The sequence below is a fragment of the Camelus ferus genome, chromosome 11 (genome assembly GCF_009834535.1).
Source record: "Camelus ferus isolate YT-003-E chromosome 11, BCGSAC_Cfer_1.0, whole genome shotgun sequence".
NCBI lineage: Eukaryota > Metazoa > Chordata > Mammalia > Artiodactyla > Camelidae > Camelus > Camelus ferus.
In genome coordinates this window covers 25,908,486-25,926,124 of record NC_045706.1, presented here as the reverse complement: position 1 = coordinate 25,926,124, position 17,639 = coordinate 25,908,486, and the positions used below count along the sequence as shown (strand labels likewise).

The 17,639-nt window shown below is 37.6% G+C and overlaps 1 protein-coding gene across 2 annotated transcripts in view; it reads right to left on the bottom strand.

The window, feature by feature from the left end:
- Window positions 1–6,024: 6,024 nt before the first annotated feature.
- ERLIN1 (ER lipid raft associated 1) overlaps window positions 6,025–17,639 on the bottom strand; it is a 33,013-nt gene continuing 21,398 nt past the window's right edge. For both annotated transcript variants that reach the window (XM_006182917.3, XM_006182918.3), the window contains exons 10-12: window positions 10,665–10,754; window positions 9,694–9,773; window positions 6,025–8,293 (exon numbers count right to left, since the gene is read on the bottom strand). In XM_006182917.3, coding sequence (XP_006182979.1) covers window positions 8,072–8,293; window positions 9,694–9,773; window positions 10,665–10,754 — 392 coding nt within the window. In that variant the 3' untranslated portion in view covers window positions 6,025–8,071. The remainder of the gene's footprint in view (window positions 8,294–9,693; window positions 9,774–10,664; window positions 10,755–17,639) is intronic.

The following is a 17,639-nucleotide window of genomic DNA, read 5'->3' as shown; positions in this document are numbered from 1 at the left end:
GAAAGACAAGTGCTGTATGATACCACTTATATGTGGAATCTAAAACATCTAACAGACTAGTGAATATAACAAAAAAAGAAGCAGGCCTACAGATATAGAGAACAAACTAGTGGTTACCAGTGGAGAGAGGGAATGGGGAGGGGCAATATAGGGATAGGGAATTAAGGAGTATAAACTATTGGGTATAAAATTAGGTATAAAATAAGCCACAAGGATATATTGTACAACACAGGGATATAGCCAGTGTTTTATAATAATTATAAATGGAGTGAAATCATTAAAAATAGTGAATATCAGGATGTTGTACACCTGTAACATATAAAATTGCACAGCAACTACAGTTGAATAAAAAATAATCCCCCCAAAGCTAACTCAATAAAAATAAATTATAATTTACAATGACTGATTTTTTTATGAATGTGAAAAATCCATTTCTACTTATTCTGTATTTAATATATATGTCTGCAAATTAGAAAATGATGGAAATCAAAATATCTCTATTTTATTGGAAGATGACAGCATCCACCACTATACAACAAATGAAAGACAACCCTTATGCCCTGGACATTTACATCGTACAGATACTTACAAGAGAAAAGGAAGAAGACTGCATTTACCTTGCATTGTTAGTTGTATAACAATGACTGATTTTTAAATGTTAAATTAATCTTGCATTCCTGGGATTAACAGCTCTTCTTTCTCATGTAGTAAAACATTTCTGTTTTGCTGCGTTTGACTTGCCAATAATTTGCTATGGATTTTTGTACCTACGTTCATGAGGAACATTGGTTTGCAGTTTTGTTCTCTATAATGTGTTTGTCTGGTTTTAAAAACAGGTTTATGATGGCCAGATAAAATAAGTTTGTAAGTGTTCTATTTTTATTTTTAATAAGAGTTTTTCAAAATTTAATTAAAAGCTTAGTATTATTTTTCCTGAAAATTTTGATAAAATACTACAGTGAAACAATCTAGTATTTTTCTTCTGGGAAAATTTCTGTTAATAAATTTATCTAATTTAAAAAAGAGTTCTAGAAATGGATTATGGTAATGATTGCACAAAACTTTGTATGTACTTAATGCCACTGAACTGTACATTTAAAAATGGCTAAAGTGGTAAATTTTATGTATATTTTTCCACAATAAAGAAAAAGATGATTACTAAGTTGGTATTTGGAAAATGTTACCTCATTTGTATTTGCATTTGAGATAATTAATGCTTTTACTGATTTATTCTTTGAGATAAATCTTACTATTAATAGTAATGTCTCAGAATCTAGACATTATTTTATGGGGAATTTGTTGTAACAAATCTTTTTCAAAATCTAAAAAATAAGTCTACTGTGGGTTTATTACTTATTATAGAAAACATTAAAAATCTATTAAGCCCTAAAATTCTTCATTAAATGATTTCAACTTTACTATTTTTCACTGATTTCAGAGCCACTTCTATTTTTCCACAACAGACTATTTGCTTCTATTAAACAAGCTTGCTTATTAGCCCACATTCACATATCCACTAGCCACAAGGCTGGGATAGAGCCACAGCCGATGAAGGATTTGTGCATAAAGAACCCAGGCAGAGGTAATTAGCTTAGGGATCTCACATACATTGTTGTATTCCTTCCAGCACCTGTGAAACCAGTGTCCACTGATGCTTACGCTGAGTTGTTTTCAAGCATTTGGCTGCAGACATTCCACAGTGAAGTAAATTGACTTTGAAATGTTTCAAAAGTTAAAACTTTGATATTGTTTTGGTGTTGAAAGCAAGTGAATAGAATGGACTGGTAAACACGTTAGGAAAGGGCAGTTTTAAAATTACCTAATCAATTAAAAATCTTGAAAGGTTTTTGCAGCCATTATGTAAAACAGTATGGAGATTCCTCAGAACACTAAAAATAAACTTACCATATGATCCAGCAATCCCACTCCTGGGGATATATCCAGAGGGAACTCTAATTTGAAAAGATACACACACCCCAATGTTCATAGCAGCACTATTTACAATAGCCAAGGCATGGAAACAACCTAAATGTCTATCAACAGATGACTGGATAATGAAGTTGTGGTATATTTATACAATGGAATACTACTCAGTGATAAAAAAAATAAAATGCCATTTACAGCAACATGGATGGAACTGGAGATTGTCATTCTAAGTGAAGGAAGCCAGAAATAGAAAGAAAAATACCATAGAATATCACTCATGTGGAATCCCCCCAAAAAAAAGAAAAGAAAAAAGAGGACACTAATGAACTCATCTACAAAACAGAAACAGACCTCCAGACATAGTAAACAATCTTATGGTTACTGTGGGAAAAGGGGTAGGAAGGGATAAATTTGGGAGTTTGAGATTTGCAAATGATAACCACTATATATAAAAATAGATGAAAAACAAATTTCTTCTGTATAGCACAGGGAGCTATATTCAATATCTAGTAATAACCTTTAATGAAAAAGAATATGAAAATGAATATATGCATATACATGCATGACTGGGACATTATGCTGTACACCAGAAATTGACATATTGTAACTAACTGTACTTCAAAAAAAAAATGCTTCACGGTGGGGTGGAGGACGTATACAGTTCAGTTTGCGTGGACATGACTTAATTCTTCTGGGTAGATACCTAGTAGAATTGTTAGGTCGTATGGTAACTCTATGTTTACCACCTTGAGGAACTGTCAAAACATATTCCAAAGTAGCTGCACCATTTTTTATTTCCACTAGCAATGTATGAAGATTCCAGTTTCTCCACATCCTTGCCAACACTTGTCATTGTCTGTCTTTTTTGTTATCGCCATTTTAGTGGGTATGAAGTGCTCTCATTGTGGTTTTGCTTGGCATTTCCCTAAAGACTAGTGATGTTGAACATTTTTCATATTCTTACCGGACATTTGTATATCTTCTCTGAAGAAATGTCTACTGGGATTTTTTTGCCCATTAAAAATTTTTTTCTATTGTTGTTATACCCAGATCTTTAACTGGCTAGCACAGTTTCTCATTCTTTATCTCTCCCTTCTCTCACTTTTTTTTTTTTTTAACATTCCTAGCACTACATTCCTCCCATTTATATAGCCTCATTATAGTTGAAATTCTTTGATTTTAGTATGTGTGCTGCTGAAACACGAAATTCTTTGATTAAAGTCCACCTTCCCATGAGACTTATGATTCTAAGAGAACAAAGACAGTATCTGTCTTATTCATTATTGTTTTGTTCATTGTTGGTCCAATACTTAGGTTTTAGGTTTCCTGGCACATACCAGGCATTCAACAAATACTTGCTGAATTTATGTTTAATTCATAAATTTAACATAAATCATGTTGTGTCAAGAGGGTTTCTGTCTCCATTGAAAAGATTTCTCTCTGCCCATTTGTACTTCTGTCCCCCCATTGGTTGAGGGTTGTCCCTCAGGATATTAATTCTTATGTAGCTCTGAGTTGAGTATATGTTCCAAACCACTGCAGCTTCCACAGTGTGGGAGGAACCCTGGGGTGAAAAACATGTTAATTGCATGCATGGCACTGCTGAGGCCTGGGGACCCAGTGACCTGCATTTTAAAATTCAATAGCATGTGGTGCTCCCATTGCCTGAACACATTCCACCATCAGCATCACTCTCTTCAGCTGGCTGGCTGCCTCCTGTGTATCCCTAAAATTTTGGCTCAGGTCTGACACTGCGTCCTAGAAACCACCAGACTGTGCTGACCCTCATCTGTGCTCCTCGCATCCAGTGTCTACTCTGCTGTGGTAATTACCACACTACTATACTTGCCTATTTGTTGACCACCCTACCCTCCCTCCACACAAAGCTAAAAGCCTTTTTGTTGCCTTAGCAACTAGCACAGACTAGATGCCCAGTAAACATTTATAGGAAGAAAGGAAGGAAAGATAAAATTTTTTTGAAGATAAAAAATAGAAATAACTGGTATCTTGGTCTGCTCGGGCCACTAGAGCAACATATCATAAGCTGGGTGGCTTAAAAAAACATTTATTTCTCACAGTTCTGGATGCTGGGAAGTCCAAGATCAAAGTGGTAGCAGATCTGGTGCCTGGTGAGAGTGCTCTTCCTGCTTTGCAGACGGTCTCCTTCTTGCTGTGTCCTCACACAGCCCAGAGAGACATCTTTCTCGCATCTCTTCTTGTAAGGGTACTGACGGCTCCACCTTCACAACCTAATTACCTTTCAAAGGTTCCATCTCCAAATATTATCATATGGGGCGTTAGAGTTTCAACATGACTTTTCAGGGGGACACATTCAGCCTGTAGCAGATAAAAGGTAGTAAAGTGGATACAAAGAGATAATAGGAAAAAAGAAGAAAGGTATTAATTCCAAAGAAACATGGTAAGGAAAACAAGAAAAATGTCATTCTGAGTTACAGTCTATGTAATAATGGACACTTGGGATAGTGAGCAATGAATTAACAGTAAGTTAGCTTTAAATGCTTATACAAAGGCAAGAGAGCAGAAGAGAGCAGAGAAGCTGGCTCAGTTTGCTGAGATGTTCCCAGAGGGTTATGGCTGAAGTTCAAAATCCAGCTAGCTTAGGCCACTGCTGCTGAGGACATAATTCAATGTGTATTTTATGCTGCACTCGTATCAGGCCCTGTGCTCTCTGTCCACCGCAGGAATTTACAGTCTACATAGAGACAGAAACACACATTGACTCTTATAGGCCGGGTGAACTAATGCACCTCAGCATTCACCATGTACAAAAACATATCTTGCTGAATCCACTGAAGAGCTCCCCAAGGACAGGCAAACAAGTTGAGAGATATTAGGTAACTTCCCATGGACACACACCAAGTTCTGAAATGGACACTCTAGCCTAACTTCTGTGTCCTCTTCCCCCACTACTCACCTGCATTTCACATTCATCCTTTTGTTCTTTTATAACTGACCAACTCACAAGGGCCAGGCACTGCCAGGCACGAGCAATAGATACAACCCCTGGGAAGAGCACAGCCCCAGGCCCTGTCCTTAGGGAGCCGAACGTTTGTGAGAACAGACACTAAGCAGGTTAACGTGAGGCATGTGGAGTGCTACAAAGAGGGGAGCTTGGGGTGCTGACCTGAGCAAGCAGTGCCAGGTGACCTCGCTGAAGAAGTGAAGACTACTTAGGAGTTAGCAAAGGGAAGTTGGAGCTGTAAGGGAGGAAAAGTGAGCCAGGTGGATGAAATAATACATGCAAAGGGACAGAGAGAAGGTACATTCGAGGACCTGGGGTGGAGGCCAGTGGGGGCGAGTCATGAAGAGCCTTACATGCACACATTTGGGACTTAATCCTAAAGCAGTCAGAAGCCACTTCTTTTTTTAATTCACAACTGCTCATTCACAAGATTCCTTCCCCACAGCAGGAGGCAGAAATCACTTAATTCTAAATCAGTTCATTTTCAGACCTACTAAAAGCCTACAGGATAATTAGTTTGAATTAAACTTCCCTGGTCTGTAGTCACAAATGTAGGATACTGTGGGATTGGACCCCACAGGAACCTGAGTAAAGGGCTGCTCCTTCCCAAACTCCCAATTACCAAGCCTCACTGCCCCCAACATCCCTCTAAAGTTGTTCCTGAGACACTGTGAAATTGTCCTACAGAGAGCTTGGGAAGAGCAGGTCCAACCCCAGCTCTTGGGCTAACATCTGAATTAGTGAAGTTAATCCTATCACACTGTTGCCAGTTACAATTTATACAATTTGTCCTTCTTTCACCTCCGGATAACCCTCCCCACCTCCTCTCAGGCAGTCTCCGAAGGGCACCATGCTCCACCCACCCCCTTGCTCCTCTGCTGCTGGCCTATCCCACACAGAATCAAAGAACAACCCCCGTTAAATTCCGTGAGTCAGGAAACAATGGAAACCCTGCTTTCAAAATTCTTACAGGAGAATTCTGGGAAGACTGTAAGAAGAACTTCTACAGTTCAGTTAAACCAGTAAGGAAACCGGCTCCCGTGCTGAGCCGCACAGGACAGCCCTAGGAGCAGGGTAAGCGGCAGAAGAGTGGAGACACATGGGAAAAACACAAGTCACTGATAGTAAAATAATTTTATTTAGTTTCTTTTAAAAAAAGGTAGCATTTCACATACAAATTTAGACTTCAAGATTACCAAAAGGAACATCCCTGAAGGAGGGACAGACTGAGAGCTCCAGCGAGCACAGGGAAGCACACTCCACGAGAGTTTAAGCGGAAGTCCTTTCTTGCAAACTTCACAGCGCTATTTCCCTGTTCCTCAACTCTGCCACAAGGGCTTGTGGCTTGTAAGAAACCCACAGCCATCACTTTGGGGCAACAGCTTTTAGCTCACGGGAATAGGAAACATCTCTAGGAATGAAAATACAAAGGTCAACGATCCAGATTTCCCACAACAATCATTATTTATATGCAGCAACAACGTATGACAGGTGAAGAGTTTATTTTATAGTTCAAAAGTTCTTTTAAAGAGGGCTAGAACACAAAATTCATTCATAAAGAAAACACGTATAATTAAATGAGCAGAAACAAAACAAAATAAAGATTCTTCCCATATTACAAACGCCTTTATAGGATAAGGCCCAGGGAAAAGACCTCAAATCGGATTCATTTTCCATAGAAAGTGTTTGGCACAACCTACAAGCTGTCATGAGACTGACAGTTAGCTGAAAAGTTTCTGGAAGTGGTCCCATGAATTTTCTGTCTGACTTGAACATAGTGTACACAAAAGGGGTCTTAACAAACTGCATAAACTCAGGCCTAACTACAGGGCACACTGATTCAGGAAAATTAATCTTAAGGAAAAAAAGGTACAGATGAAACAGATCTCCCATCGCCACAGGCTAACTGTCTTTCTCTCAAGGAAGATTAAATCTATTGGCTGCCCAGAAAGTCAGTGGAATAATACTGATCTCCTAGATTAGGTGAAAGCTGGGGAACAGCTTTGATGTCAGCATCTCAGGGCCAGAAGGGAAGGAGACAAAGATGACCAAGGATGCTTTCTAGGTCACTCTTTGCTCCACACTATGTGGGCTCCTGATGACCAATATTGAGAAGGAGAGTCAGTGTGCTAGTAACCATGGCAGCCCCAGGATTTAACCTTTAGGCAGAGGTATCGGGGCAAATGAATGTACCCCAAATCCAGTTTTACAAATAAAAACTTCCTGCAGTTATAATACTGTGCAGTGGAGGAAATGGACACTGCTCCTTTTTCTGGTTAAAGCCCTGTTCCACTCTTGGCCAGAGCTGTGAGTTGACATATAGAGCTGTCTGTGGCTAAAAACCAGGCACCTTAGTCACACATGGCCCAGGGCAGTGACACAGACAGTCATCACCCAATGGAGGGGAACACAGGGCCCCAGAGCTTCGGTTCAACACAAAGGTTTCATCTCACCCCAAACTTCAAACCAAGCTCTATCTTTGAGCCTACTAATGTAATAAACTAATGATTAGGCATCTCTATGAGGAATCTCTGATTGGGTGGCACATCCCAGCAGGCCACCATCTTGACTGTAGAAAAACAAAAAGGTGCAAATCATATTAAGCAAATGGTTGCTCAAGTGGAAGATCATTTCCTGGGGAACTTCAGCAGACTAGATGCTAATCACATGGATGAATGCTGGGCCTGGACCCCAAAGAGAGAGTCTGGGTCCCGGCACGATCAGTCTTCTTTACACTTACCACATCGTGGCCATCTTCTCTCTGGCCTCCTATCTCTTGAATGGCTGAGCACACACTTCCCCGGGGACCAATGTAAACATTATTCAACAGATCTCAGCTTAGAAAAACACAGCTTGTCATATACTTAGTGTTTAACATTCCAGTGCAGGCAGTATCTTAGCATCAGAGTTTCCCTCATTCATGAGTACCAGTTTAGAAAGGAACACAACAGGATACTTGATAAAACTGTGGCTGAAAAGACCATTTTGGGTGCCAGACAGCTGGCTCTACCCTGCAGTCAGCTGATAAACCAGGACTACCACAGGAGAGGCAGAACAGAGGGAGCTTGAGTTCTCTGTAAATCTGAAGAGTCTTATAACCATTGTTCCCACTTAACCCCTTGGGCCACATCTTGATTCAGGAGAACATTTCCACCTCTTGCATCAACCTGTGCTCTCCTTGTTTTGGATGGGGTTCTCTCCAGAGGGTTCAAGAGCCTCCTCAGAGGGGAGCGAGCTTTTTCTTCCAGTCCTAACATCTGAATATTTCAAAGCACAAGAGGAGTCCACGAACATGCTAGGGATGTTGCTGCCAAAGTAGATCTTACTGTTAGAAGCAATGGCCTGGTACCTTTTGAGCTCCAGATATTCCGGGGTCAATTTGTGCTGTGAGAGGCAAAGAAAAGCAAAGACATCGGGACACTTTGGTGTGACAGTCATCTCTCTCTTTCCTTACATACATTTTCTCTATTGCTCTGCTGAATATCACTACTCAACTCTGAATCGTTACCAATGACCCTCTCTCACTTTGAAGTGTGGCTATCACATAAACGGCATTTTCCAAAATGGCATAGAACTACTGCCCCTTTCAGCATAGGGTTGACCTCAATGACAAACTCTTGATACTTGTGCCTGGCCAGATTCTCCCACGACAGACTGGGATCACTGGCTTCAAAACTGAAATTTCTCATCTTGCCTTCATCTTGACCAAATACCATGCTGTTTCTATAGAGCTGTGTCCTCCAATATGTTAAGTTATTTCTAAATTTATACTGGATTTCAAAGTACTGACAACTCTCATTCTGACAATCTATCATTTCCTATAATTTCTTCTGAATATAGATTATGTTGTTTCTTCTTAAATCAGAAAGGTTTAAGCCCTGTCTATACCTTAAATCTTGACTCTAATCCTTCGAACTGTATCATGTACCTTAGCAACCTCTTTCTCAACTTTTTCTCTGTTCCACTCTACTGTACAACTGATAATCTCATAAACCTTGGTCACATCCTTCCTTTTCCAGAATTCTAGGGGTTCTAGCTGACTTTTATGTGAGTAATTCTTACTAACTAGGTCTCTACTCCCTAGAGCTAAACTCACCCCAGTACCTGCACAAAAACTGTTCACCCATATATCACCAACCCTCCTTTCTCAAGTTACCACATATGAAATTCCCTATGATTAGAGTATTTTTTAAATCCAACAGACAAGCAGTTTTCAATTGGGGGCATTTGGAAATGTGGCGGGGGTGTGGATTGTTAAAATAATTGGTGAGCCTACTGATAGTTTAGTAGGCAAGGGCCGGGGATGCAAAATATCCCATAATGCATGAGATAGTCTTCAACAATGAAAAAGTACCTCAGCCCAAAATGCTAAGAATGTCTGATGAAAAATGCTGCTATAAATAAGCTTAGCATCTACCCTGAAGGGCTATCTTATCTGGGAAGCAATTCTAAATGAACTTCACTCTTTTCTTGTCACTCTTGTCATTTCAGAAAAAGACCCTTAACTTTCTTGATTACTGAGCCCTTATGAAGGAATTTATGGCATCTGACCCGGATGTATGTATCTGGTGCCTCTAGCCCCCCACTTTTATAAGGAACTACACAGAGAGTGTGCAATGTATGTCTATGTCTCACTAAGGAACTGGCTGATTCTAGAGGCTGTGATGGTAACCACCCTTCCTTGACACTGGATGAAAATCACCTCTATCACACTAGAGCCCCCGACAAAGGAAAGCAAACACCTAAACTACATTATTAGGAGCGTGGCAGGGAGAGCTGGTCACCTTGTTTGAGGTGGCATACTTGTGTGCGGTGTAATACTCAGCATCTGCTTTCGCCTTCTCTCGGGCCAGAAATGCAGCATCTAGAAAGCAAAACAGAGTCAGGTGTTTAAAACAAAGTGAAGTTGCAATCCATTTCCTCAGCTGGTTAAGAGTTCAGACTCTACCTTAAGTAGAAGCCCCTTTATCCACTGCCTGATATTCTGATCATTTACTTTAAAGGCATTAACAACATTACCAGTTTCCAAATCCCAGTTCCCAGACAGCACCTGCTCAGACGGTGATACTCCTGTCACTGCTGAGTTAACTCTCAGCTTGTCTAAGCCCTCTTCATTTTTCCACCTAAAGTTGCTCTTTCTTTCCTCCATCCCCCAAAGCCTCAATCTCCAGCCAGGCTCTAGGCTTTAAGTAAAGTTCACACATAAAAGCTCTGCTCTATTTACTGCCTTGTCCCCACCCTTGGAGATCTGATCCAGAATCAGTTAAAGCAGAATGACAGGAAACAGCAGCATGTAAATCAAAAGGCTCAATGTTTGGTCTTCAAGACTGTGAGCTAAGACATCAACATCTCACTGTGTGTAATAAAGAGCTGGGGAGCCTCTATGAAAACTGGGGCTGCTTTTTTCCCAGCTAATTGTTTGGTTATTTTTTGTCTGACAGGTAGAAAAGAAACTGGTGGTGGTGAGGTTTCTTATCTTTTACATTCTTTACAACTGATTACTTTGCCTGAGAACAAATAAGACCCAGTTTAAGGATGGAAAATGAAAAATTGAGTTACCCATAGTCACAAATCAAATAAAAGCTAGAAATGTACTGACAATTAAAAAAAAATTTGTCTACAATATCAGGCCAGCTACTTCCTTCAAGGCTAGATTATTCTGTCTGTGGCCTTCCCACCCACCACAATCATGAGCCAATCCCTGAGACAGAGAGGCAGTTCAGGATAGTCAGAGCCTCTTTCCTCCCTGATGTACCTTCAATTTCAGAAATGCGTTTTTCAGTTTCCTTCTCCATCACCTTCTGCTGAAATCGAATTTTTGCCACCTGTGCAATCTTCTCTGCTTCTATAATTATATAGAAAAGAAGACACCTTCAAAACCATTTCTCTAGTTCCAGTGGTACTTAGAAACAGCAGCACATGGTCTAACATTTAATTATATAAGGTTTTATGGGCCAATTAAGTTTTATCTATCCAAACTATAAACAACTCAACAGAAAAAGAGGAATTTATTTCCTACTTCACTGTTCTATTTTGACAGTGCTACATTTACAGGAAGGGGGAGTACAAAAGGTAAAAAAGTTCCAGTCCTTCGTGGGATTAAACTGCAATGGTCCACAAGCTAATGGGAAAAAAAAGATACTTCATGAAAGTACCAAGAACAAAAACAGAGCAACACAAATGCATGGCAACTTAGGACAATTATATAATGTGGCAGGAGAAAGAAAGAATAAGGAAGACAAGTCAAACTAAGGAAGGCCTTCTGGAAAAATCTCTCAGGCATGACCTAGGAGAATGTAGCAGAAAGTATAAACAAAGACAGGAAGATATGAATTAGCAAGTCACAACTAAGAGATGATAAGGAGCCAGCTGACAAGAGAAGACAATGAAAAGATTACAGAGAGGGCTGGAAGACCATGTCTTGTGTGACAGGCTATGGAATTTAGCTCTGATATATACTCAGGATCAACTGTTAAGTTACCATTAGGGAGATGATGTGATGAAGGGTTACCAGAGGAGGAGTATTTGGACAGCTGCAGGAGATAAAAAGGAAAGCAGGGTAATTCATCTGAGAACATGAAAACGAATGCTGGGAGTGAACAAGGTAGCCCACAGCAGGCAACTTCAGACAGGGAAACAGAACACCCCTAAAAAACCGCTGGCCAAACCAAAGGATCCAGAACCAGGGAAGAAAGACTCTAATCATACTTTCTATTCAATCACTGCAATTCTTGAAGAACATTCTCAACTCTCCTTTTCAGCCAAAGAAGTTGAGTATTTTAACTTATCTCACCTCTGGTCTCTGGAGGAAGTACATAATGGAAAGAACACTTCAGAGTGGTTTCTACTTTCCAGAAGGCAGACTCCTTTACCAACAACTTCAGGCATACTTCCCTATTTTCCCAACAGCATAAAATCAATCTATTATCATACCATCCTAAAAATGGACCACTATGTTCAATTGTGCTAAAAATTTAGCTATAAGTAAAAAAACAAAAAACAAAAAAAACAAAAAAACAACAAAAAAACAAACTCATGATAAAATTGGAGTAAAAGGTGAGGAATCTGGACCCTGCCCTTAGAACCCAGAGAATGGTGTCTCAACATGGGGAGCTGATGTGTAATCCCCCTAACACTGTTCAATAAAAGAGAACAGCCTGACCTCTAGTTTTAGAAAAACAGTGGAGTAGGTTAATAAGAAACCCTTCAGCTACCAACACATTAAAATGCTAGATAAAATATAACAAATTTGTTTTTGAATGCACTGCTGAGATCACAAGAAAGAATGGGAGAGCCTCAAGAGACACAAGTAAAGGGAGAGCTGAGAGCTTTCATGGTGGCAGCCGTCGGGGTGGTTATTAGACAAGTAAGGGAGAGGGACTTGGGTTACTCCCCACGCAGGGCTGGGAGATGAGGCCTTGAGATGTTAGAACTGAAATTTCTGTATAAAACCCTAGATCTGCTAAAGGGCTGCAATTCCAGTGAGACCAAAATACTCTACCCATCAACCCACTGACACACCAGAGTGTAAATGGAGAACACCCAAAGACAGAGAAAACTCTTAAAAGTAAAAAGAGGAGAAGACGCCAAACAAACATGAAATAATGCCGCCAAAGTGACAAAGTAAAGTAAGTTTAGTTAGGCTAAGAACTGTAGATTAAATTCAAGAATGAAATAGAAGTATTTCAGACCAGGGAAGACTGAATAAGTTTTCCACTCCGTAGCCTTCACTGAAGAAAAGCTAGCAGAAAAAAAAGAATGAATGGCTAGGAGCAATGAAGAGGAAAAAATTACACAACATATTTAAATCAAAATAAAATGTTTACTGTAAGAATTGATGATGATGATAATCAATGAGGGAATAAAAACAACATAAAACTAAAATACTAGGCAACAATAATATGTAAAATTGGAGGACAGTGGTAAGAGTTAAAGTATCCTAAGGTATTGTTCAAAAAGAGAAGGGAAAGAATGATTAACTTCAGAGTCTATCAAGCCTGGTGTGCTTATTAACATTTTACAGGTAATGACTAGTTATACATCCTAGAAGTGGAATGTAAAACTTCCAATCAAGTAAAAGGAAGAAAAGAATAAAGAAAATTCAATCAATACCAATCAGAAAAGGGGGGGGGGGAGAAGCATGGTAAATGACACAAAATTAAATAATACAAACAAATCCAAATATAGCAGTAACCACAATAAATATAAAAAGACTAAACTCACCAGTTAAAAGACAGATTCTCACATTGGATAAGATAACAAAATCCAGCTATATGCTGTTTACAAGAGACATACCTAAAACATAATGACATAGAAAAGTTGAAAGTAAAAGGATGTGAAAAGATACATCAAGAAAATAACTAACCAAGAGAAATCTGTCATAGCTCTATTATCATCAGACAAAACAGACCTTAAGTCAACAAGCATATCTGGGATAAAAGAGGGTTATTACAGAGCAATTCTCCAGGGAGATATAACAATCCAATTCTGAAACTGAATGATTTTAATGATATGGTCCCAAAATATATAAAGAAAAAAGTTACAAATCAACTAATCCATGGTAATCCCACCTAATCTCCAGTGAGAGATTTTAACACACCTCTCTCAGTAACTGATAGCTCAAGATGGCAAAAATTAGAATATAGTAGATGTGAACAATACAATCCATAATCCTGACATAATGGATATACAGAGAAACCCGCATCCAACAGAGAATATACATTCACTCTTTCCAAGCACACATAGAACATCTGCCAAAAAAGGACTATGTACTGATAGGCCACAAAACAAATTTCAACACATACTTAAACAATCCATATAACAGATCATATTTTCTGACTACACTGTAATAACATTGGAAATCAACAATAAAAAGTAGTCCCCTGAAAACCCATTCAATTAGAAATTTTAAAATACACTTTTAATAATTCGTGAGTCAAAAAAGAAATAATGGAAATTTTTTTAATTAAAACCAAAGACCAATAAATAAGCTACATTCAAAATATGTGATGTGTACCTAAAGCAGAACTTAGAAGAAAATGTATAATCTTACATGTTTCCATTAAAAAAGACTGAAAACTAAAGAATTACGTTAATTGAAGAAGTTAGAAAACAACCAATGAGTAAGATCAAAAAAGGTAGAGAATAAATAAAAATAAGTGTAAATAATAATTAAAAAGAAAGTGGCAAAAGAATTAAATCAAATCAAAACCCAGTTCTCTGAAAAGATGAGTAAGACAAATCTCTGGCAAAACTGATCTAGCAAAACAGAAGAAATAAATAAACAATATAAGGAATGAAAACGGGCATACAGATTTGGTAAAGGCTTTAAAAAAATCATAGGAGAACTCTACAAACAAATTTATGCCCCCAAATTTGAAATATCAGATGAAACAGACAATTTTCTAGAAAATATAACTACCAAAACTGACTTAAAAAGAAACAAATATCTGACACAACATAGAAATTAAATCAGTAGGTTAATGTTACCATAAAAAACAAACAAGCAACAGGAAGGTCCTACTGTACAGCATAGGGAACTATATTCACTACCCTGTAATAAACCATAATGGAAAATATTATGAGAAAGAATGTATGTATGAATAACTGAATCACTTTGCTATATACCAGAAACTAACACAACATTGTAAATCAAGTATACTTCAGTAATAAAATACAAAAATAAAAAAAACCAAATCAGCATACAAAAAAGCACAAACCCCACTAGACCAAGATGGTTTTTATAACTGAGTTTCACCAAATCTACAAAGAGATAGTATATATTTTATACAAAATGCCCCAGAACACAGGAAAAGAAGAAATGCTCTCCAACTCATTTTGAGGCTAGTATAACCAAGATACCAAAACAAAACAAAACCAAAAAACCCAAGTGTAAGAGTTTAAGAAAAATGTTATAAGCTGATCATTTATAAAAATAAGAGTAAAAATTTAAAAGAAATTATCAGCAAGCCAAATAGAGAAATGTACTAGGGTGAACCTCCTATATCATGACCAAGCTGGGTCTATGCCAGGAAGACAAAATAATTCTTTAAGAGAAAATCTATTAATATAATTCATCATATTAACTGCTTTAAAAATAAAAATAATAATGGTCATCTCAACAGTTACAGAAAAAAATTCTAAAAGTTTTAGCAGCCACTCATGATAAAAACTCTTGGCAAGCAAGAAAACAGAAAGAAACTTCATTAACCTCATAAAAGTTAAGTACAGCAAATATCATTGTGACCATGTATTTAAAGTTAGGAACAAGACAAGAATGCTTCTCACCATCTTTCTTTTCAACACTGCACTGAAGTCATAGCCTAAAGCAGTAAGATAAGAACTAAAAGTTGTGGGATTATAAGGAAAAGACCAGAGTTGTCCTCATCTGAAAACAAATGACTGCCTGGGAAATCCAAGAGACTATTAGAAATGATAACATTTTTAGCAAGATTGCTAAATGAAAAAATCAACAGCATACCTATACAAAAGTAAAAACCAGTTAGAAAATGTGTCCTGAAAAAAGGGCCTACTTAAAACAGCAAAAAGCTTGAGGAATATATAGGAACGAATCTCTAACAGAGTGTGCAACTTTAAGGAGAAAATGTTGACACTTTTTTGAAAGCTATTTCCTTCAGTTCTCATTCTCATAAATGAAGAAATATAACAGATTTATAAGACTTGCTATTATAAATATTGTAATTCTCTCCAAACTGATGTACTATAATACAAGTAATGTGTGATTCTAATCAAAACCCCAACACAGTATTTTATACAACTTGAGGAGCTGGTTCTAAAATGTATACGGAGGAATAAAGGGCCTAGTAATAAGGGTAATTATGAAGAAGGCTAGACCAACATATTGCAACAAAATAGCCTAGCAACAGAACAAATCATAAACAGGGTCTTATTATATAACAGAAGTGGCATTAGAAATAAGTAGAGAAAATAAGAAACTATTCAATAAATAGCCCAAGACAATTAACTTGCCATTTGGGAAAAATTAACCTGAATTTCTATGTCACTCTAAATATTACAATAAATTTCAGATGGACTGAAGACCTAAACGTGAGAAGCAAAACTAAAACTTTTAGAATAAACTACTTTGGGGTTGGGGAAGAATTCTTAAGCAAGACAGAAAAAGCACCTCAGAAAGGAAAAGATTAAAGAATTTGATTACATGAAAATTAAATATAAATGTATGTCAAAGACATCATAAAGTTCAAAGATAAGACACATATTGAGAGAAGATATTTGTAATGCATAAACCTGGTAAAGGATTAATATTTAGAAGATATAAAGAACTTCTACAAATCAGTTCAAAAAAAGTAACCAAATAATGGGCTAAAGATATTAAGAGGCAATTCACGTATCAAAAAAAGGGAAATCTGAGTGACCCACAAACAATACTCTAGTAATTGGGGAAATGCATATTGAAATTATATGATACCATGTCCACCATCAAACTAGCATAAATTTTTAAAAAATCTGATGACTCCAAGGGTAGAAAACGATGTGTGGAAATGGGAATTGAATATGGCAGGACAGAAACTGGAACTCAAACACTGCTGAGGAGAGGGTGAAATAGAATCACTTTGGAGAGCGATCTGGCAGTGTGTTGTAGTTTGCAGCCTATGACTCAGCAATTCTACTTGGAGATACAGATTCCATAGCAGTGCTTCTCAAACTACCCGTGGGAAAGCACCTTTTTTTTTGGTATTTCAACTTGTTAGGAGCCAATATTTTATAAGTTATAATAAAAATGAATTACTAAAACATATTAAAAAAAATATAAACTCCAGTTTTTTTATTAGATCCAGCAGACAATAGAATTACTGTGTTAAAATGCTGTAAGAACTTCTAAATACTCATTCTCAATTTCTGTACTCATCTCATCATGGATCAGAAACAAAAAGCTGGGGCAGGGGATCGACCCAATCACATGCTGAGTAGCATTTCTCTAGGAAAACTTTCATGTGTGCACAGAGACATGGCTATGGGCATTACTACAGAACTACCTGTAATATGGAAAAAGCAGAGACTACCTAACTCTTCATCAGTAACCCATCAAAATCAACTGAGGCTCACTCACAGAACGAAATACAACAGCCATTAAAAACAAACTAGATCTACATGTATCAATAGGAATAAAACTCAAACTATGTTGGTAAAAAGAAAAAGGAAGTTGTGAAATAAAATAAAGAGTTTGTTATCACTTTCATCATTTAAAACAATTCTACGAATTGTTTATTGTTATATACTTAGAGTAAAAGTATAAAAATATGGGGGGGGAGGGTATAGCTCAAGTGGTAGAGTGCATGCTTAGCATGCACAAGGTCCTGGGTTCATTTCCCTGTACCTTCTCTAAAAATAAATAAATAAATAAACCTAATTGCCTCCTTCTCATAAAACAAACAAATGATAAAAAGTATAAAAATATGGACAGAAAAGATACACATCAGCTTCAGAGTAGAAGCTACTCTGAGAAGACAGATCAAGAAATACCAGGGAGGAGTACAAAGGAGGCTTCAAACAGATACATTAACTTTCTCTTAAAAGAAAATACTATCTGAAGGAAATATGGCAAAATGTTAAGCCTTCGTTATATTGTCTTCTGTATGTTCCTGCATATTTGAAGTATTTAATATAAAACTCCTTAAATTTTTAGCATACCAACGAACAAACAACTGAGAACCTAAGATGTCAGTTGAACAGATGGTATACCTGAGTG